We start from the raw sequence: 21,073 nt of genomic DNA, 5'->3' as shown, positions 1-21,073 counted from the left end.
TGTGGCGAAGGGGGTGGAGCTTCGGGGCGGATTCTGCCCTGCGATTGGTGAATTGAATGGAAGGCGCGGCCCATTAATATGTGGGCGGAGTCATGGGCGTGGTCTCGTGTCTGGGTGGGGCCAATGGGCCGGATGGGGTCCGGGACCCCCGGGGGATTCGGGACCCTCGGAGGGGCTGGGGGGTTCCAGGACCAGCTCAGGGTCACACCGAGGGGCTGAGGGGGCTCCGGGACCAGCTCGGGGTCACACCGAGGGGCTGGGGGGGCTCCGGGACCCCCGCAGGGTCACACCGAGGGGCTGGGGGGGCTCCGGGACCCCCGCAGGGTCACACCGAGGGGCTGGGGGGGGTCTGAGAGCCCCAGCAGGGCCAGCTGGGACCCCCCCCGGGTGGGCTGTTCACCCCCCAGAAGGGGCTGCTGGGGTAGGGGGTACTCAGGAGGTTTGGGACCCCCGAAAGGGGTTGGGGTGCTTTGGGAGCCTCCGGGAGAGGGGCAAGGCTGGAGGCTGGGGGAGGAACGGGACGGCGTTCCGGTAAGGATCGGACGCTGTCCGGTAATGGCTGGGACACGTTGCCAGGCTGGCGAGCAGGAGGAGGAGGAGAAGCCGCGGCCGCCGCTTCCTGCCCGGCTGCGCTACCAAAGATGGTCACGGCTCGGGGATGGGGCTCGGAGCCGGCGGCGGAGCTCTGCTGACACCCAGTGGGACTCTGAGACACTGGTGAGGCTCTGCTGTCACAGACATCTTTCATGAAAAATCCTTTCCTCAGGATTTTTCCTCCTGAGAAGCTGAGAGGCCTCGGGAACAAAATATAAACAATGATTATCTGCTGTTGTGGAATGCAACAGGTGGATCTTTGATTGGCCCATGTTGGTTGTTTCTAATTAATGGCCAATCACAGTCAGCTGGCTCAGACAGAGGGTCCAAGACAGAGCCTTTATTATCATTCTTTCCTATTCTATTCTCAGCCAGCCTTCTGATGAAATTCTTTCTTCTATTCTTTTAGTATAGTTTTAATATAATATATATGATAAAATAATAAATCAGCCTTCTGAAACATGGAGTCAGATCCTCATCTCTTCCCTCATCCTCAGACCCCTGTGAACATGGTCACACTCTGCAGGTCCTGGCTCTGGAACACGGAACCCTCCGAGGCTTCGATCTCCCTGTGCTGCCAGGGAGATGTGGGTACGGGATGGGGGGCACCCAGCTCACGGTCACCCCCTTTCCTCGGAGCATCCTTCCAGCTCCCCACCCTGCCCTGGCAGAGCTCTCAGAGCCCCGCAGATCCCCCTGCCCGCAGCTCCCACACTCACCGAGGCTTTTTGCCATTTCCCTGCAGGTAACGAGGGGGTTTATTCCTTTATTCCTTACTCTCTGCAAGGAGAGACTCTTCACACTTCCATTTTTCCCCTGCAGGGTAAACAGACTCAGCTGTCACCTCTGGAATTGTCCCTGCAGTCCCTCCTCCTGCCCCCTTTGCTTTCTGGTTTTCTTGGCTCGTTCTCCGCCTTGCCCACACCTGCTGTGCTCCCTGCCCTGTCTCCACCACCACGAGACGTGATGCAAAATAGAAAATAAGAAATAAGAAGAAAAAAACTTGTGTTTTTCAGCATCCTAAAAATCGCTGTGGGGAAGAAGCAGCCAGGTGCAGGGGGGAATCCAGATGGGCAGCACCCATGGGGAGAGAAAGGAGAAATCCCAGAGAACAGGGAGAGGAACAAAAAAATAACCCGAGAATGGGGAAGAGGAGAGCAGGGCTGCCCTGCCCAGGTCATCCTCCGTGGTTCCTGGAGGAATTAAAATTGAGTTCCTGGAACGGCTGGGGCACGGAGGAGTGGCGTGTGTCAGTGACCTGCTCCATCCCTGCCCCGTGCCTGGTGCTCATCCCCCTTTTCTCCAAGCACCCTGGGAATATTTGCTTCATGTTTCACCCCTGGTTTTTCTAAAATGTCTCTGCCTCCCTCAGACAGCAGCCTTTGGGTTTTTGCAGCCACAGGAGAGGAAAAACCCAAAGGTTTTTGTGTCCCTCGTGGTGGGGTGATGGGGCACTGCAGCCCAGCTTCATTCTTGGGAAAATGAATTTATTTGTTTTTAATTTTTTTTCAGCAGGAAATCACATCACTGCCCCATCGTTTCTGCCCATGTGCAGCAGCCCTGGGGCTGCTAACAAGCTTGGGAACAGAGGCTTTTGCAAAATATTAACCAAAGCCCACCAAAACACGTCAGCCCGTGTTTGCAGATGACAAGAGTGACCTCAGCCTGGTGGCACAGACAGGGTGACCCCTGGGGACAGCTGTGACACCCATCCTGCACAGCTGGGCTGGGTTAACTCTGCTGTCCCCAAGTGGGCACAGAGCCCAGCAGAGCTGAGCTCCAGCATTCCCACTGCTCCTTCCCTGAGCTGATTTCCAGCTGGATCTGTCCCCCGATCCAGCCTCCCTGGGGACTCTGGGGTGACATCCCTTCCTGTGGGAACCTGTGCTTGGCTCAGCTTGAGGTGTTTGGAACCAGCCCTGGGCAATTCCTGCTGCTCCAGGATCCTTCCAAGCTCAGGGAAATCCATCCTCACCCCTGGGGTGTTTCACAAACCCTGCTGCCAGATAAACCCCAGGATTTTTACCCATTTCCTGGAGATCAGGAGGGGGTTTATTCCTCACCTTCTGCAAGGAGAAAATCTTCACACTCCCACTTTTCCCCTGTAGGGTAAATAAACTGTCACCTCTGGAATTGTCCCTGCAGTCACTCCTCCTGCCTGAGCCACTGAGGTCCTGCCCCTTGGAGTTCTGCAGGTCCACGTGCTGCTTTTTTGTTTGATTTTGTCCCCTTTGCATTCATCTGGTCCCCAGAGCAGACCAGAACCTTCTGCTCCCCTCCTGCACAATCCCCCCACATTCAGGGCTGGCCCGGGAGCCTGTGGGACCCTCAGCTGGGATTCAGGGCTGATTTCCAGCCCAGCCCTGAGAGGCAGCTGGAAATGCACCCTGCTTTTTCCACCTCCTGCCTCTGATTCCCTGCCCCTCACCCCAAGGATGTGGCATCCCTGGCACCCCAGCTCTGCAGGGAGATGCTTCCCAGCACCTGGATGCATTTTCTCTGTGCCCAAGGTGTGTGTGGATTAAGCCAGAGCACAGCTGTAGGTACAGGCAACACCTCCCTGTGTGGCTTTTTCCACCCATTCCTTCTGTCTGCTTGGAGTGAAGCCCTCTGTGTCCAAACTGGAGCACAATCCCAGCTCCCAGGCTGGAGCTCTGCCCAGGGCTTGAGTGTTATCAACTCTCATGGTCACTCTCCCCCCCACACATCTCGTTTTCTTCAAAGCCTCAAACAGAGGAGGCATGCTTAGTGAGGAATATCCCACAGTTCAAGCTCCTCTGGATGGTTTTAGTCTCTTGGGCTGGCTGAAAAAACCCAGAGACTCCTCCTTGTGAATTCCACAGAGCCAAAAAAAACAAGGAGGCAAAGAATAAAGTGTCCCTTATTTCTGTCTTTGAGAAAAAACAAAGGCTCTCAGCAATCTTTGCAAGCCTTGGAGCAGCAGCACTGCCCACACCCCTCAGAGGCAGCCAAGTCATGGCCATGGCTGGGATAACTCCTGGCCAGGAGCAGTGCAGGGTCAGAACATTCCCAACAGCCCTGAGCTCTCTTGGCTGGGGCCTTCCTCCTCCTCCTCCTCCTCCTCCTCCTCTTGCTGAGGATGCTCCTGACACCCACCTGCCCCACCACAGGGGCTGCAGAGGGAGCCGGCTTTGTCCCCCTGCTGTCCTGACCTAGAAACTCCCCAGCCCCAGCCATGGGGCCCTGCTGAGCACAAAACCAGCTCCCATCCCTCATCCCACCCCTCTGCCTTTTTTTCTGGGAGCATTCCCAGCTGATCCCTCTGGCTATTTTTATACCCCATCCTCATTCCTGTCCTTTGTTCCACATTTGGGTACAAAGGATGAGCCACATCCTTCCCCCCAAACTCTCCACTCTCAGCTCAGCCCCGGCCCCAACAGCTTCTCAGTGTGACCAATGGGCTCAACAAAAGGCAGCAGCCCTGGCCCTTTGGGGACAATTCACCCCATCCATGGAGGTGGCTGCTTCCAGCACCTTTTCTCCAGCCCCACTTGCTGCCAGAGGCACTGGGGAGGGCAGGGCTCTCCCCCTTTCTGCTGTGGGAGCAGGGAATGTGAGGGGGGGGGGGTATAAATATCCAGGGAGATTAGGGCTCCCCAGCACTCTGCCAGTCCCTTAACTTATAATTTAAAAAATAAAATTAATTAAAAATAAATGAAAAACAAAATAAAAACTGTAAAGTGCTGTAAAAGTTCCATAAAAGGAAGTGCTGTAAAGCACAATTGTCATAAAACTGCCGTAAGGCACACCAAAATAAAAAAATAAAAAGCTTTAGAAATAGAAAAATTAAAAATAAAAATGAAATAAAAAATAACTTATAATTTAAAAATAAAATTAATTAAAATTAAATGAAAAACAAAATAAAAACTGTAAAGTGCTGTAAAAGTTCCATAAAAGGAAGTGCTGTAAAGCACAAGTGTCGTAAAACTGTGTAAAGCACACCAAAATAAAAAAAGAAAAAGCTTTAGAAATAGAAAAATTAAAAATAAAAATGAAATTAAAAAATCTTATAATTTAAAAAATAAAATTAATTAAAAATAAATGAAAAACAAAATAAAAACTGTAAAGTGCTGTAAAAGTTCCATAAAAGGAAGTGCTGTAAAGCACAAGTGTCGTAAAACTGTGTAAAGCACACCAAAATAAAAAAAGAAAAAGCTTTAGAAATAGAAAAATTAAAAATAAAAATGAAATTAAAAAAATCTTATAATTTAAAAAATAAAATTAATTAAAAATAAATGAAAAACAAAATAAAAACTGTAAAGTGCTGTAAAAGTTCCATAAAAGGAAGTGCTGTAAAGCACAAGTGTCGTAAAACTGCGCAAAGCACACCAAAATAAAAAAAGAAAAAGCTTTAGAAAAAGAAAAATTAAAAATAAAATTAAAAAACCTTATAATTTAAAAAATAAAATTAATTAAAAATAAATGAAAAACAAAATAAAAACTGTAAAGTGCTGTAAAAGTTCCATAAAAGGAAGTGCTGTAAAGCACAAGTGTCGTAAAACTGTGTAAAGCACACCAAAATAAAAAAAGAAAAAGCTTTAGAAATAGAAAAATTAAAAATAAAAATGAAATAAAAAATAACTTATAATTTAAAAATAAAATTAATTAAAATTAAATGAAAAACAAAATAAAAACTGTAAAGTGCTGTAAAAGTTCCATAAAAGGAAGTGCTGTAAAGCACAAGTGTCGTAAAACTGTGTAAAGCACACCAAAATAAAAAAAGAAAAAGCTTTAGAAATAGAAAAATTAAAAATAAAAATGAAATTAAAAAAATCTTATAATTTAAAAAATAAAATTAATTAAAAATAAATGAAAAACAAAATAAAAACTGTAAAGTGCTGTAAAAGTTCCATAAAAGGAAGTGCTGTAAAGCACAAGTGTCGTAAAACTGCGCAAAGCACACCAAAATAAAAAAAGAAAAAGCTTTAGAAAAAGAAAAATTAAAAATAAAATTAAAAAATCTTATAATTTAAAAAATAAAATTAATTAAAAATAAATGAAAAACAAAATAAAAACTGTAAAGTGCTGTAAAAGTTCCATAAAAGGAAGTGCTGTAAATCACAAGTGTTGTAAAACTGCGCAAAGCACACCAAAATAAAAAAATAAAAAGCTTTAGAAATAGAAAAATTAAAATTAAAAATAAAATAAAAAATAATTTATAATTTAAAAAATAAAATTAATTAAAAATAAATGAAAAACAGAATAAAAACTGTGAAGTGCTGTAAAGCACAACTGTCGTAAAACTGCCGTAAAGCGCGAGTGACGTCGTGCCGTAGTGTCGTAAAGCGCGACTGTCGCAAAAGGTGCCGTAAAGCGCAACTGTCGCAAAACTGCCGTAAAGCGCGACTGTCGTAAAAGGTGCCGTAAAGCGCGACTGCCGTAAAGCGCGACTGTCGTAAAAGGTGCCGTAAAGCGCGACTGTCGCAAAAGGTGCCGTAAAGCGAGACTGTCGTAAAAGGTGCCGTAAAGCGCGACTGTCGTAAAAGGTGCCGTAAAGCGCGACTGTCGCAAAACTGCCGTAAAGCGCGACTGTCGTAAAAGGTGCCGTAAAGCGCGACTGCCGTAAAGCGCGACTGTCGTAAAAGGTGCCGTAAAGCGCGACTGTCGCAAAAGGTGCCGTAAAGCGCGACTGTCGTAAAAGGTGCCGTAAAGCGCGACTGTCGTAAAAGGTGCCGTAAAGCGAGACTGCCGTAAAGCGCGACTGTCGTAAAAGGTGCCGTAAAGCGCGACTGCCGTAAAGCGCGACTGTCGTAAAAGGTGCCGTAAAGCGAGACTGTCGTAAAAGGTGCCGTAAAGCGCGACTGTCGCAAAACTGCCGTAAAGCGCGACTGTCGTAAAACGTGCCGTAAAGCGAGACTGCCGTAAAGCGCGACTGTCGTAAAAGGTGCAGTAAAGCGCGACTGTCGTAAAAAGGTGCCGTAAAGCGCGACTGTCGTTAAAAGGTGCCGTAAAGCGCGTCTGCCGTAAAGCGCGACTGTCGTAAAAGGTGCCGTAAAGCGCGACTGTCACAAAAGTCGCCGTAAAGCGCGACTGTCATAAAGTGTCGTAAAAGGGGTCGTAAAGCGCGACTGTCGCAAAACAGCCTTAAAGCGCCATAAAGCAAGACTTGCAAAACTGCTGTAAACCGTGACTGTCTTTAACAGAGACTTTTAGGACACAGGTGTTTAAAGCACTTTATTAATATTTCCTGCCGGGCCATGCTGCCGGGGAAGCTGCTCCCAGCTTGCAGGGCGCTGCTTGAGCCGTGTTTGCTGCACGGGGGACGCCCGCAGCAGCCGCCCCGCCGAGCTCCGCCCCTGCTGCGACTCCGCCCCTTGCCGCCGCGAGTCTTCAACAGGACACGCCCCCCCCTCCCGCCGGACCCCACGGCTCCGGTACCCGCAGTCCTGCTCGGCCCCGCCCCCTGCCCCCCGCTCCCGCCCTCCCCGCCTTTGCCATCCCGTTGGTCCCTGCTGTCCCGGCTGTAGTGGTCCCCGCGCCCGGTTTCGCCATCCTCACGGCCCCGTCCCTCAATTCCCGCCTCTACGAGCCCGCCCACCAACGTCACCGCGGCCCCGCCCCCTTCCCCCCGCCGAGCCCGCCGCTTTCCCCTCCCCCGCTCCCCGTGAGCGCGGCGGCTTCTCCCGCCCCCCAAGTCCCCCTCGCCCCCTTTGCCGACACAGCGGCGCCGGTGCTGGCCCAGGTCCCGTCGCTGCTGCGTCCTTGCAGTCCCCTGCGGCTCCCGGATCTGCGGTGCCGAGCACGCCTGGCGCGGCCGCGCTGGCGTCCTCAGCGCCCCCTGCGGACGTTGCCGCGGGAAACCCCCCTACCCCGGCGTTCAAGCGCACGCAGCGCACCCCGAGCTGCCCACGGGCTCCGCGCAGGGCAGACGCCCACGGCTGAACCCGCCCCTGCCGGCGTTTGGCCGCAATCCCCCGGTTCCGGCACGGCACCGCTTGCGCCGGGACCGGGGCGCCCCAGCCCGCCGAGCCGCCCCGTGCCGGCGCCGCGGCGTCCGCACCGGTGGCTGCAGCCCCGCCCGTGCCTGCCGCCGCTCCTGCCCAGCCCCTCCCGTGCCTGCCGCCGCTCCAGCCCAGCCCCTCCCGTGCCTGCCGCCGCTCCTGCCCAGCCCCGCCCGTGCCTGCCGCCGCTCCTGCCCAGCCTCCGGTCCGCGCCGCCCCTGCCCGCCGGGCCAGCCGCCGCCCCAGCCCCCAGCGGCTGCACGCCGCGCTCCAGCCGCCGCCTCCCCCGCCGCCCGCCATGGCCTCCCCCCCCGCAGCAGACTCCCGCCGCCTCCACGCCGCCCCTCCCGGGATCATCTCCCCGCCTCCCGCCACCCCGGGATCATCTCCCGCTGACGAGGCCGCCCCGCCGCCTCCCGTGGTCGGTTTCTCGCTCCTGCCGCCGCTCCATGGCGGGCCGAGCCGCGTCTTCCACACCGCAGCCCCCGCTTCAGAGCTGCTGGATGGCGCGGCTCCGCCGCCTCCTGCAACCACGGACGTCCCGGCGTTCCAGCCGCAGGCGCAGCCCCGGCTCCCGTTCCCGCAGCTCCGCCACCTCCCGCGCCCGCCCGCCGTGCGGCCCCCGCCCGCCGTGGTTCCCACGCCGCCCTAGTGACACAAGCCACGCATTCACGGTTGCTACAACCCCGCAGCAGCGATATCCAACCCCAGCGCTGCTTCCGGGATCAGCCGCACGCATGCGCAGTTCTATCTCCACGGCGCCGCCGCCACCCCCCCACTGCTTTCGCCGCAGCTTTGGTACAGCCCGGTCCCGGTTCCGAGCCGCTGCGTGCCGCTGTCCGGCCACAGCCGCCATCCCTGTGCCCTGTCGCGCCGCTTCCGCCGCCACCGGGTCCGTACACGGCACCACAGCAGGCGAAAACTGCAGCGCCTGGCATGTATCCTTCCGCGTCTCTCCCTCTGCCGGAACTTGAGGACCCGGGCGCGGCAGCATCACCGAGAGATCCCTCCGCAGCGCGGGACCCTGCACACCCCACACCTGGTGTGCCTCCGCGGGACCCTGCACACCCCACACCTGGTGTGCCTCCGAGCTTTCGCCTTCAACACTCCTAGCACCGAGTGGGACTACTTTGTGTCACGATTCGGCCGCACAGCCACATCCACGCACACAAACCGTGCAACGGCGGGGGGGAGGGAGGCTGGAATATGACAGCTGCTTTAATAAATACAGGACAGACAGAGAATTATTTTGCCCCTGCAACTGCCAACCCTTTGATCCCAACACAAAAGAATTTGGAAAAAGAACAGTTCCCAAATACCTTCAGAGTCCCCCCAGTGTCCCTTTCTCTCCGCTCCCCAGCTGCCTCTCGTGTTTCCAGCCTGGAGTTCACAATCCCTGCTGGCAGCACTTTGATTTCATTCCTCCCTGCACCCCCCTCTTGAAAAGGAGGAAATAATGGAGCCTTTGTTGGGTGCAGGCACCGAGCAAGGAGCTGCACGGGGACAAGGGGCTGAGCACAGCCTCCTGCCTGGATTATGGCATTCCTGCACCAGGGCTCAGGAAAAGTCAATCCTGCACCCCATGGTGTCTGAAGGGACCCTGGGCTTGCTGACAGCCGTGAAAAATCCCGGCTGAGTGAAAAAAAGGAATTCTTCACGCCCGCCGCCGACTTCCCCCACTTTAATGTAAATTAATATTAACAAGTCCTCGGGTTTGGGCTTTGTACAGATATATACAATCAGGAAACACCTCCATATTTACATCATTAAGTTAATTAGGCTGTGTAAAAAAAGCACAGGTCTCACATTAGTGCCCTCTGAAGAGACAGCAGAGGTGAGCTCATGTCCTGGGCACAGTGTAATGTACACTAACGATCACCCCCAGGCAGGCAGGGCACTGGGCACAGCTGATCCAGGCAAAACCAACCCAGGCTGGGCTTCCCTGCCCTCCAGAGCCCCGCAGGGAGATGCTTGTCCCTGGGGAGGCACCACCATGTGTGTAATGTACACTACCAGTGCTCTGTGGGCCCCATGCAAGGCACAGGACAGGCACAGATCCTGAGTTCTGGGCAGTGGATGCTCCCCACGGCTCCTCCAGCACCTCCAGGGCCCCGTGCAAGGTGCAGGACAGGCACAGATCCCGAGTTCTGGGCAGTGGATGCTCCCCACGGCTCCTCCAGCACCTCCAGCCCGGGGGGGACGAGCCCTGGGGCGGCCCAGGGTGAGCAGGCAGACCCAGCCCGGGTCACACGATGCTGGCCAGTTCTGTGTTGTCCGACTCTGAGCTGCTGTTGCTCTCCTCCCTGGGGGAAAAGAGTTGGGAATGAGGCGTGGATTAACCCACAGGAGCGAGGGCTGCAGCCCAGTAATGTTTGCCTTGGGGAGCAGGAGCTTCCAGAGGGATGTCAGCACCTCGTGGGGTGTGCACCCCACACGAGCAGCTGGGGCAGGTCCCTGCTGATCTCCCAGCACTTCACACCATCCCTCTGGGAGCTGGGATTGGGAAAACAAGTCAGCACTTCCCTCACGCCACCGCCCACGGGGCCTGGAGGATTCCTGGACAAGCCCCAGTGTGTCCCAACCCGCCTGGTCCTGCCCCCACACACACCCCCACAGGCTGTGTTTGCTGCCTGGTGCTCACCTTAAATCCTGCAGGGCTTTCTTGTTCTTGCTCCTCTTCTCCTCGTCGATGGGGTAGAGCTTGAAGAGCAGCAGGCTCAGCAGGATCAGCCCCACGGGCACAGCAGACACCAACATCTTCAGGGTGAAATGCACCTGGCCAGGCTGGGAGCAGCCCCTGGTCTGGTACCCTGCAAAGCTGTGGGCACAAAGGCACCTTCAGACAAAGGAAATGGGGTTTGCAGGGGCTCCCTGGGAAACCAGGGAGAGTTTTGGGGTAACAGCTGAGGTTGGAGCCCATCAATCCCCTCCCAGAGGCTGGGAAGCGCCTCCCTCCCTGTCCCCCCCTCAGCCCCCAGGCAGGAACTCAGGTCTGGTACCCTGCAAAGCTGTGGGCACAAAGGCACCTTCAGACAGAGGAAATGGGGTTTGCAGGGCCTCTCTGCTCCCTGTGGGGAGGGTTTTGGGGCAACAGCTGGGTTTGGAGCCCATCAATCCCCTCCCAGAGGTTGGGAAGTGCCTCCCTCCCTGTTCCCTCCTCAGCCAGGAACTCACTCCAGGCTGAGCGTGGAGATGCCCAGGGACACCCCAGCAGTGAACTTGGTGAAGAAGACATAGAAGGAGAAGAAGATGGCCTCGTGGCCACGGGAGCTGGGGTGCTGCAGCTTGAAGTCATCGATGACATCTGGCAGCATGGACCTGTGCAGAGACAGGGACAGTGACCACCAGGGCTGGCACAACAAAGCCACCTGTCGCAGACATCTTGTATGGAAAATCCTTTCTTTAGGATTTTTTCTCCCTGAAAAGCTGAGAAGCCTCAAGAACAAAATGTAAATATTGCTTATCTGCTGCTGTGGAATGCAACAGGTGGATCTTTGATTGGCCCATGTTGGATGTTTGTAATTAATGGCCAATCACAGCCCAGCTGGCTCAGACAGAGAGCCAAGCCACAAACCTTTGTTATCATTCTTTCCTATTCTATTCTTAGCCAGCCTTCTGATGAAATCCTTCCTTCTATTCTTTTAGTATAGTTTCAATGTAATATATATCACAAAATAATAAATCAAGCCTTCTGAAACATGGAGTCAGATCCTCATCTCTTCCCTCATCCTGAGACCCCAGTGAACATGGTCACAGCCACCCCCTCTCTGCTGAGAGCATTTCCCTCAGGAGCCCCACCTGGGGCTGCAAACACTGCAAACAAACCCTTCTGGGGGTTTCTAAGGCTCTGGAAGCCCCTCAGACTCACCAGGGCAGGAGGAAGGCGGCTGCCACGCTGATGCCAGCGGCGACGGCCACCAGGTAGGTGACAAAGAGGTTACTGTCCAGGACAACCACGAGGATGAGGAAGGGGATGGCAGACTGCAAGGGGGACAGAGAACAGGTTGGCATCCCCAGGGCCTGGCCCAGACCCCCTGGCTTCCCCCTCTCCCACACTTCCCAGCCCTCCAGGGTGCCAGAGGTGCAGTGTCCCTCCCTGAGCCCCAGGACAGCACAAACAGCAGCAGGAGGATGTCACCATGGTGTTGTATGAAAAATCCCATCGCCAGGATTTTTCTCCTTAGAAGCTGGGAAACTTCAGCTCCTCCATGTTTTGCTACTTGGGAATGTGATTTGGAGAATTGTTTACCCAGCATGTGAATTGTTTTAATTTAATGTCCAATCACAGCCAGCTGTGCTGGACTCTCTGAGTCTGTCACAGGTTTTTATTATCATTCTTGTCCAGCCTTCTGATGTCTCCTTTCTCTTTCTTTAGTTTAGTTTTAGTATATCATCTCTTTTGATATAATAAATAAATTTATTGTTATTATATTTATTATGAGATATCATAAAATCATAGCTATAATAAATAACACAATATCATAATATAATAAATAATATATTATATTTATATATTTATTATAAATTTATACATCTATATAATAAAATAATATATGTTTATAGAATAAATAATGTGTATTTATATTATTTATTATATTATATATTATCTATTATTTTATTATTCCATAATATAATAAATATTATAATATTTTTATTATATTAATATTATATATATTGAATATAATATAATAAATCAGCCTTCTGAGAGCTTGGAGTCAATTCTCATCTCTCACCTCATCCTGGGGACCCTCACAAACACCACCACAGGAGGACAGGCACCAAATTGGCATTAGCAGCAGGGGGGAACTCTTTTGGGGGAACTCTGCTCATCCCTCGTGGTAAAGACCATCCCCACATGCACCCCACACTGAGGGGACACTCACTGAGATGCCCACGTAGACAGCTCTCTTCTTCCCAAAACGGGTCAGGAACCACTGCCAGAAGGGAATGGTCAGGGTGGCCGAGAGCTGTGGGGACAGAAGGGTCATGGAGGTGCCTCTTGTCTGCTGGAAAGGCCCTTCCCAGCTCCTCCCACCCCAATTCCAGCACCTGGGATTGCCACACGCTCCCGGGGCTGGCACGAAGCCACACGTGGCCTGTGGGGCCACGTCCTCCCCCAGAGCAGAGCCCTGGCACCACACCTGCCCTGAGAGAGGAGGATCTGACTCAGTCCTGGGGGCTGAGAGGGGACCTGTGTCACGGACACATTCTATGAAAAACCCTTTCCTCAGGATTTTTCCTCCTGAGAAGCTGAGAGGCCTCAGGAACAAAATGCAAACAATGGTTATCTGCTGCTGTGGAATGCAACAGGTGCATCTGGGATTGGGCTCATGTGGTTGTTTCTACTTAATGGCCAATCACAGCCCAGCTGGCTCAGACGCTGTCTTCTGTCATTTATTCCTTCTTTTTCTATACTTAGCCAGCCTTCTGATAAAATCCTTTCTTCTATTCTTTTAGTATAGTTTTAATATTTAATAATATATATTTAATAATATATATAATAAAATAATAAATTATATATATTATATAATAATGTATATATTAATAATAAATATATAAATAATATAATAAATGTATATTTAATATAATAAATATATATTAACTATATATTGTTATATAATATATATATTTGATAACATATACCATAAAACAATAAATCAAGCCTTCTGAAACATGGAGTCAAATCCTCATCTCTTCCCTCATCCTAAGACCCCTGTGAACACGGTCACAGACCTGATCTTGTCACCTGCCCACACATGGCCAGGAGCCAGGCTCTGTGGGCACCATGGCACCTTGGGCCTTCCCACCCCACGAGGAGAGGCTGGGAAGTGCTTCCAGGAATGAGGAAAGCTGCAAAGAGCTCTCAGGGAGCTGCTGTGCTCTGTGTTCCTGGCAGCAAACACTGAGATCCTTTTCTCAGAGCAGGGAGGGGAGGGAGACAAGTGGCAGGATTTGGACAAAAGGCTCCCAAGGCTCCTGGTGTCCCCCATCTGTGGCCTTGCTCACGCAGGAACAAAGGCCCCGCTGTTCCTGCCAACCCACCCGGCCTCTGCAGGACGTCTGGCAGCTTCTTCTCGCTGCCCTTGTCCCAGGGGATCACTGTCCCTGTCCCTCAGCCCATGCCAGCCCCCAGGGAGCCCCCCATGGCCTGCAGGACAGGGCCGTACCCACCATGATGGCCAGGAGAATGTTCTGGAAGTCGTTGCGGAAGCCCAGGGTGTAGGTGCAGAAGAGGGCAAAGTTTCCCTCCAGCAGCTGTGGGAAAGGCACAGGCAGGGCTCAGGGGGGACACGTCTGTCCTCACAGACAGGACAGGCACAGCCCCAGTGCAGGCAGGGTCAGGGGGGACACGGGGACACGTCTGTCCTCACACAGCCACACTCCCATCACAGACAGGGGTCAAAGGGGACACCCAGACACCCTGGGGGGACACGTCTGTCACCCCCAGCTCAGGCAGGGGTCAGGGGGACACCCAGCACCCCAAGGGGACACGTCTGTCCTCACAGTCACACTCCTAGCACAGACAGGGGTTGGGGGGACATGTCTGTCCTCACACAGCCACACCCCCAGCACAGACAGGGGAAGAAAGCAGCCATTGAGCCATTGACCGAGGGCAAGAGGCCACATCCTCTTCCTCCTGCCCGGGGCAGGTCTGGCTCACCCACCACGTGCTCCCAGCCCCTGGGATGGTCCCCACAGCCACCCCCAGTGCTGCTCCCTGTCCCCAGCTCACCATGAAGGCCAGCGAGGTGAAGAGGAAGCCAGCGATGAGCTTGATGTAGGGCCCGTGGTTCATCACCAGCTTCAGCCCCTGGAAGAAGGAGACAGGCTCGTCCGACTGCAGCTCACAGGACTCTGGGGAGCAGAGATCAGCCCAGCGTTAGAGCCCCCCTCCTAAACAGCACCCAGGGTGCCCCATCCTGCTGCTCAGCACCCTCCAGAACCCCTGCCCACCCACAGCACCCTCCAGAACCCCTGCCTCACCCACAGCATCCCAGCCCCTGCCCACCCAGGGGTCCCTCAGCCCCATGGAGCAGCCTGGCTGATTCCCCCAGGGAGAGGGAAGGACATAAGTTTGGATATCACATCCCCCCGGGATGCCCTGGTTGGCACTGGCAAACTTGGCCAGCCAAAAATGGGTGAGATAAAGGTTATCTAACAGACCCCAGAGGTACTCTGGCCTCCTGCAGCACCTCCCCAGACCCAGAGCTCAGCTCCACCTGCCCCTCTCCTCGTGGAGACAGGAGCATTTCCACAAATCCTGAGCATTCCAAGCCCTGTCCAGCCTCACCTCTCCTCTCCTTCACGCCCAGCACCAGGATGAGGGCACAGAGGATGTAGAGCCCCCCGATGACCCCTGCAGCGATCATGTAGGCATTTCTCTGTGCGAGAGAGGGAGCAGCAGTCAGGCCAGGGGCTCAGCCCTGCAGCCAGGGGAAAGGGGAAGGGGCTCAGCCCTGCCCCAAAGGGAGCACACATCAGGGCACCCCCAGCTTACAGTGTCTGTGAGACCCCTGGTGTCGTGGGTCATGTTCAGCTCCTCCATGGCCACCGAGGAGTTGGTCAAGCCAAAGAAGAAGGGGCTGCCCACGCAGGGAGTGTCCACCTTGCCAACGATCTGGCCCTGGATGGCAGTGCCCAGCACGGTGCCCAGCACCTCCACGGTCATTCCTGCAGGGAGAGGCCAGCACTGAGCACAGCCCCTGTCCACAGCAGAGCATCCCCAGCTGGGATTCACTGCCCTTCAAGGGGAGAAACGAGCTCCAGATCCCCGAGGGATAAAGGGAAAAGGGACGGGGGAAAAAGGGAAGGAAGGAGGGGAAAAGAAAGGGGAAAGGGGAAAGGAAAACGAAGGAAAGAAAGGAAAAGAAGGAAAGGGGAAAGGCAAAGAAAGGGGAGCTCTCACGGTAGGCAGTGGCTGAGTCCCGCTCGCTCTGCTCCCTGCTGATGAACATGGTGAGGGCTGAGTAAGGCACGTGGAAGCACTGCAATGGCACAAGGAGAATTGGCTCAGGGAGGATACCACAGCCCAAGGAGGGACCTGGGGCAGGGTGGTTTCTGCCCCTCTGTGCAGCTCAGGCATTGGCAGGGGCTGGCAGCCTCTGTGCCAGGTGTGAGCAGAGCCTGACTCACCGTCACGAGGGTCTGGAAGGCACAGTAGAAGACAAGGTACCACATCACTTGTCCTGTGGAGATGTCCGGCACAAACCAGATGAGGAAGTAGGAGATGATGGCGAAAGGGGTGGAGAACATGATCCTTTGAGAGAACAATGTGTCAGCCTGAGCAGCCCAGCTCTCCCCACACATCCCGTGAACTTCGCGCAGCTGATCTGGGGGCTCCTGAGCTGCCCCAGGGCTGATCCGAACCAGCCTGGAGGCAGCGGCTCAGGTCTCACAGGGTCAGAAGAGCTGACTCAGAGTTCCAGGGAAGAGCTTTCCTTGCACTAACAGAGGAGTCTCCTTCTACAGAAGTGATTGATCTGCTCTTGCCTTGGGCTTCCACCCCCAGTCCCGACCTCTCCCCCAGGCAGCACTGCTGTGTTCAGCAGGATGTAATCACCCCCCTGGTCCTGGCAAGGGCCGGGGAGCAGCTGGGGAACAGCTCAGCCCTGCTCCCCAGCAGCCAAAAACCTCTCACCAGCTTGGCTTTGCTGCCAAGGCCCCCCAGGCCCTGGTCCTGGGGTCAGCCCTGCTCTGCTGGCAGCAGTGGAGCAAACCAGCAGCAGGCTGGCTCCTTCCTCCACCTCTGCCCAGCCTTCCAGAGCTGCAGGAGCAGGGACATGGGATGCAAAACACAACAGAGGATCAGAGGGGACTGCTCAAGTGCTGGGCCTTAGCAGCAATTCCTGCAGGATCTGCCAGCAAGGGCATCTGCCCTCTTCATCCCGTGGCTCTCATAACCCCTGTCCTGCTGCAGGACAGCCAGGACACAGCTCTGCCCTGCTCCAGCACCCCAGGGACACCCCAGGCACCCAGGGCCCCCCATCCCTCAGGGGAGGAGGGGAGAAGGAAGGAGGGAAGCCAGCCAGGTGCTGAGGTTAGACCCACATCTGTTTAGAAGATGGATTTTGCTGGGGAATTTGTGAGCACCCTGCGTTCCACAAACCCCAGGACAGACTGTGAGGTCCTGGAGCGAGTCCAGCAGACCTGGACATGGGACAGGGCCACTCATGGCCTGAGCTGGCCCTTCCCCTGCCAGGGTACAGCGAGATCTTTCCGAGATCTTTCCGTCTGGGCTGACGTACAGGACACAAAGCTTAAAGCGAAAGTCAGGGAGGGAGCGGGGAGAGCGAGAAACAGAAACTCCATGGATGGAGAGCAGCGACAGAGGCTGCACAGGACCCAACACATTTTTGCACACCCACGTCACCCCTGCAGGGGAAGGAGGGGGGAGGAAAGCGCCCAGCAGCTCCAGCCCCTCCTGCTGCTGCTTATCTGCCCTCCCATATGCGGAGCTGAGGGAAACACGGAGCCAAATGCTGAATGAAAGCACCGGGAGAGGACAGAGCAGCATCACGCTGGCCATCCCATGAGCGTCAGATGCGCCAATTCCCCCCAGCATCGGGCAGCTGAGCCCCAGCCAGGGCTGACCACAGCTCCTGGCAGGCTGTGGAGTGACTGAGAGTAACCCCTGACCCAGGGCGAGGTGATTAAGGAGCTCGGAGGCGGCTGTGACGTGCCCCGGCGCTCATTGGCCCCGCTGGATGGTGTGTTCCTTTGTGCCTCTCGCACACCCCTTCCCAGCCAGCCCGAGCTGCTGGAAAACGGCTGGAGAAGGTCAAGGCCAGGGGTTTCTCACTCACAGACACCTCAAGGAAAAAGTTCAGTCAGCGGGAAGTCCGCTGTGGTCACGGAAATGCGGATCCCAGCTCGGAGCTGGGCACAGGGTGACGTCCACGAGGCTGGGGGGAAAGGAGGAAGCAGACAGCGTGGATGAGCTGGTGGATGGAAATGTGCCAAAAAATGCGTTTCAAAGAGAGAGCGCTGAAAGGCAGAGAGGTGGTGGCCCTCAGGGAAGGCGTCCTCTCCCTTCCAAGGAATGGAACAGCCACAGGCTTTGTGCTGGAGCCAGCTGGGCTTGGTCCCACAGATCAACCCTCACACACGGCAGGGTCACACCTCACAGGTGCTCAGGGTTGGGGTCAGGCAGAAGCCTTGAGACCACCCCAGTGCCTGCAGCTCCTGCCTTTGCACACAGGGAAACTGAGGCAGCCACAGCGGCACCACCAGCCTGGGGCCGGCAGAGCCAGAAAAACCTGGGTTTAAGAGGTTTAAAATCAGCTCGGCTCCATCCAAATGGGGCTCAGCGGGCAGCCCTTGAGCCATGCACAATAGCAGCGAGCTGTGGGGCCCAGCACAAGCAGAAAGAGCTCTGGCTAATTTTAACGAAGCAGGAGCTGCTCGGAGGAATGCGGCCACTTCAGTCCCACCCCCTGCCGGGAGATTAGGGCGAGCGGAGCCGTCCCCGCACGCCCAGCCTGCCCCGCGCTAATCTCCGGACCCCAGACCCTGCTGCAGGCAGGCAGAAGCTATTTCAGGCCACGTGTGTGCAGCCTGCCTTCACCAACTGCCTGCTGCTGCTGCTGCTGCTGCCCAGAGCTATTCCAGGAAAGCCAGGAAGCAGAGGGTATAATTCTGTGGGGGACAGCACTGCGTCCCTGCAGCTCCACTCACTCCCCCCGTGCCCACCCTCGCTGTGTTTCAGCCATCCCACAGGCACACGAGGTTATTTTAGCCACCCTGTCCCCTGCTGAGGCATTAAAGCTCCACATCCCATGCAGGAACAGGTGTTCAGGGATGTCCTGAGCCATATGAGGGCTCACAAAGCCCATCCCTGCTCCCAAGGGCACAGGGAGCACCCCGTGCAGACACCCAGATCCAGCACAGCTGTTTCCCTGCAGTCTCGTGACTGTCAGCCACCACCACGGATCTGTCACACACACCCCCAACCCTCCTCCCCGTGGTGCCACCTGCCCTGGCTGCCACCACGGCACCACAGGAACAAAGTCCACCAGGTTGGAGTTTGCAGGTGCAGTGACATTTAGGTCAGCCAGGCTCAGCAAGAGCAACGGGCACAAACTTGAGGCCACCCAGCTGTCAGTGGCACCCGGGGCTTTTTGGAGCTCTTGGCACCACACCTGGGCGAGCCAGGGCGTCAGCACATCCTGCCCTGCACTGCTACATGCCAGGAGATACCCAAAGCTGACTGGAAGAGCTGTGACACAGCAGGCAGGGAATGCAGGGTGCTACCAGCAGCTCTTACCAGGGCATCAGGCGGCCGAAGCGAGTCCAGGAAGTTTTGCTGATGAAGAACCCCACCATGGGGTCCGTGATGGCATCCCACACTCGTCCCACAAATAGGATGATGGAGGCATAGAAAGCGTCCACCTGCAGGAGGAGGAACTTGGGTCAGGAAATGCAAACCCTCAATGCTCTCAGGGCCCCTCCTGAGCCCCTCCGGACCATCCCAGCCCTACCCACTGTGACCCCCCCAACCAGCTGGGAGCAGTCCCTCGGTCTCTCCCCTTCCTTCAGAGGGATTTGAGGCTCCCAGAACCTCCGAGTGGAATTCCCACATCTCAGAGCCGAGTCCCCAAACCCAGCACAAGGCAGCCCAGGGGTTCTCCCTCCACAGTTTCCTTCCCTCTGCGTTTCACACTGACCCGGCCCGCTGTAGGATGGGTCCTGTGCCCCCCAAAACCACCACCACGACCCCGCTTTGTCCCGCACGGCAACAACAACACGCGTGGGACCGGCCCGGGGGAAACTCGCAGCCCCCGGGGGTCGGGGCAGCTCCATCCCCGGGGCAAAGCGGCACCGGGAGCTCCGGGACCCGGGGCAGCTCCATCCCCGGGGCAAAGCGGCACCGGGAGCTCCGGGACCCGCATCCCGGGGGTTGGGGCACTACCAAGGCCCCGCAGCTCCATCCCCGGGGGCAAAGCGGCACGGGGAGCTCCGGGACCAGCAGCTCCGGTGCCAATCCCGCCCTCCAGCCCGGCCGTACCTGCGCCACGTCCAGGAGGTAGATCTGGAGGAAGAAGCCGAGGGCGCAGCCCGTGATCTGGTACGGAGCCCCCCCGACGGCGTAGCACAGCTTGCTGCACACCGACAGCCGCTCCCGGCTCTCCTGCAAACCGGGACGGGCATTAGCGACCCCGGGCAGCGCCCCCCGCCCCGAACCGGCCCGGATCCCCCCCGGCCTGCCCCGGGGCTCACCCTGCGGCGGTGCTGGCGGAGCGCGGGCGGCAGGAGCCCCCCGGCCCCGGGCCGCTCCGCTCCGCCGCCCCCGGCCATGCCGTGCGCGATGAATGGAGCGAGCCTCCGCCCGCCCGACCGCCCTTGTACCGGGGGTCCCGCCCCGAGATGGGCAGCGCCGGCCCGCCCCCACCCGCCTCCGCCGCCTCCTCCTCCTCCTGCTGCTGTCCCAGCCCTTCCCGGCGTTCCCCTCCCCTGAGTCCTGGTGCTTTCGTTGCCTCTCGTCTGTCCCACATCCCTCCAATCCCCCGTTCTTCATCCCTCAGCCCCCCACTCCATCCCTGCCCTCCATTCCCCCGTTCTTCATCCCTCAGCCCCCGCTCCCTCCCTGCCCTCCATCCCTCAGAATGGCAGAACGGTTTGGGTTGGAAGGGGCCTTACAGCCCATCTCCTGTGACCTCCCAGCCAGGTTCTCCGAGCTCCATCCTCCCTGGCCTTGAGCACTGCCAGGAATGGAGCATCCACCACCTCTCTGGGCAGCCTGTGCCAGTGCCCCACCACCCTCATCGTTAAAAACTTTCTTTATATCTCACTGAAATCTCCCCTCTTTCAGTTTAAACCATCACCCCCGTGTCCTGTCACGACAGGCCCTGCTAGAAAGGGTGCAGGGGACTCTCAGTGTCCTCCCTGGCTGGATGGCCACATGGAGCTCCATCCCAAATCAGAAACACAAAACACCATGAAACAAGAGAGGAGTGGATAAAGTTTCTCTTTTCCTCAGGGAAAATCTCTTGCCCAGGAGCAGAGGGGACTCCTGTGGTGGCACCTGACCATGCTCTAGGGACCAGACTCCCCAGCTGTGTGTGACCCCAGCACCATTACCCTGTTCCCTTTGTCCCAGGGGCTCCTCAGCTCCTGGGAATGCTTTTGGCATTCCCGTCCTTGAGCAGAGCTGCCTCCTGGGCAAACAGGGCTTTAGGGGAACAAAGAGAGGCCTTTGAGACAGAGATTGTGCAGAAAGACCACAGATAGGGGAGCCCAGCCTTGCATATGAACAGGAGATGTAGACAGACCAGGATTTCCCTGGATTAGGAGGATTTTCTCCCCCAGATCTGCTATTGCACAATTTCCTGTGGGGGATTTGAGCCCTTCCTCTGGGGGCAGGTGCTCTGGGAGATCCTCATGGTGATAAATGACCCACCAAGGGCTGACCCCAGCAGGGATGTCCCTGCAGCAGCTCCTGCCAAGCCTGGGGACTCTGGGGACCCACAGTGGTTGGGGTTGGGCCACTCACAGGGTCACCAGAACTCCTTCAGTGACAC

At 55.7% G+C, this 21,073-nt stretch overlaps 1 protein-coding gene across 1 annotated transcript; it reads right to left on the bottom strand.

Annotated features, from left to right (window-relative positions):
* Positions 1–8,756: 8,756 nt before the first annotated feature.
* Positions 8,757–19,853, bottom strand: MFSD2A (MFSD2 lysolipid transporter A, lysophospholipid). The gene is made up of 14 exons (XM_036397019.2): positions 19,773–19,853; positions 19,561–19,683; positions 18,820–18,944; positions 15,690–15,813; positions 15,463–15,541; positions 15,055–15,227; positions 14,848–14,938; positions 14,290–14,411; positions 13,728–13,811; positions 12,440–12,523; positions 11,425–11,537; positions 10,731–10,874; positions 10,198–10,374; positions 8,757–9,859 (listed from the first exon to the last, which is right to left on the bottom strand). The coding sequence occupies exons 1-14, from the start codon at positions 19,848–19,850 to the stop codon at positions 9,802–9,804; spliced, it is 1,575 nt and encodes a 524-aa protein (XP_036252912.1). The 5' UTR covers positions 19,851–19,853; the 3' UTR covers positions 8,757–9,801.
* Positions 19,854–21,073: the final 1,220 nt, after the last annotated feature.

Source organism: Molothrus ater, chromosome 24 (genome assembly GCF_012460135.2).
Source record: "Molothrus ater isolate BHLD 08-10-18 breed brown headed cowbird chromosome 24, BPBGC_Mater_1.1, whole genome shotgun sequence".
Taxonomy (NCBI): domain Eukaryota; kingdom Metazoa; phylum Chordata; class Aves; order Passeriformes; family Icteridae; genus Molothrus; species Molothrus ater.
This window is presented reverse-complemented; position numbering and strand designations above follow the sequence as displayed.

Bases quoted from the DNA above. Each gene is read 5' to 3' on its own strand.
- MFSD2A (XM_036397019.2), bottom strand. From the start codon at position 19,850: ATGGCCGGGGGCGGCGGAGCGGAGCGGCCCGGGGCCGGGGGGCTCCTG. The intron at 18,945-19,560 runs GTACGGCCGGGC...CTCCTCCTGCAG, and splicing joins ACCTCCTGGACGTGGCGCAG to GTGGACGCTTTCTATGCCTC. The intron at 10,375-10,730 runs GTGAGTTCCTGG...TTGTGCCCACAG, and splicing joins ATCTCCACGCTCAGCCTGGA to CTTTGCAGGGTACCAGACCA.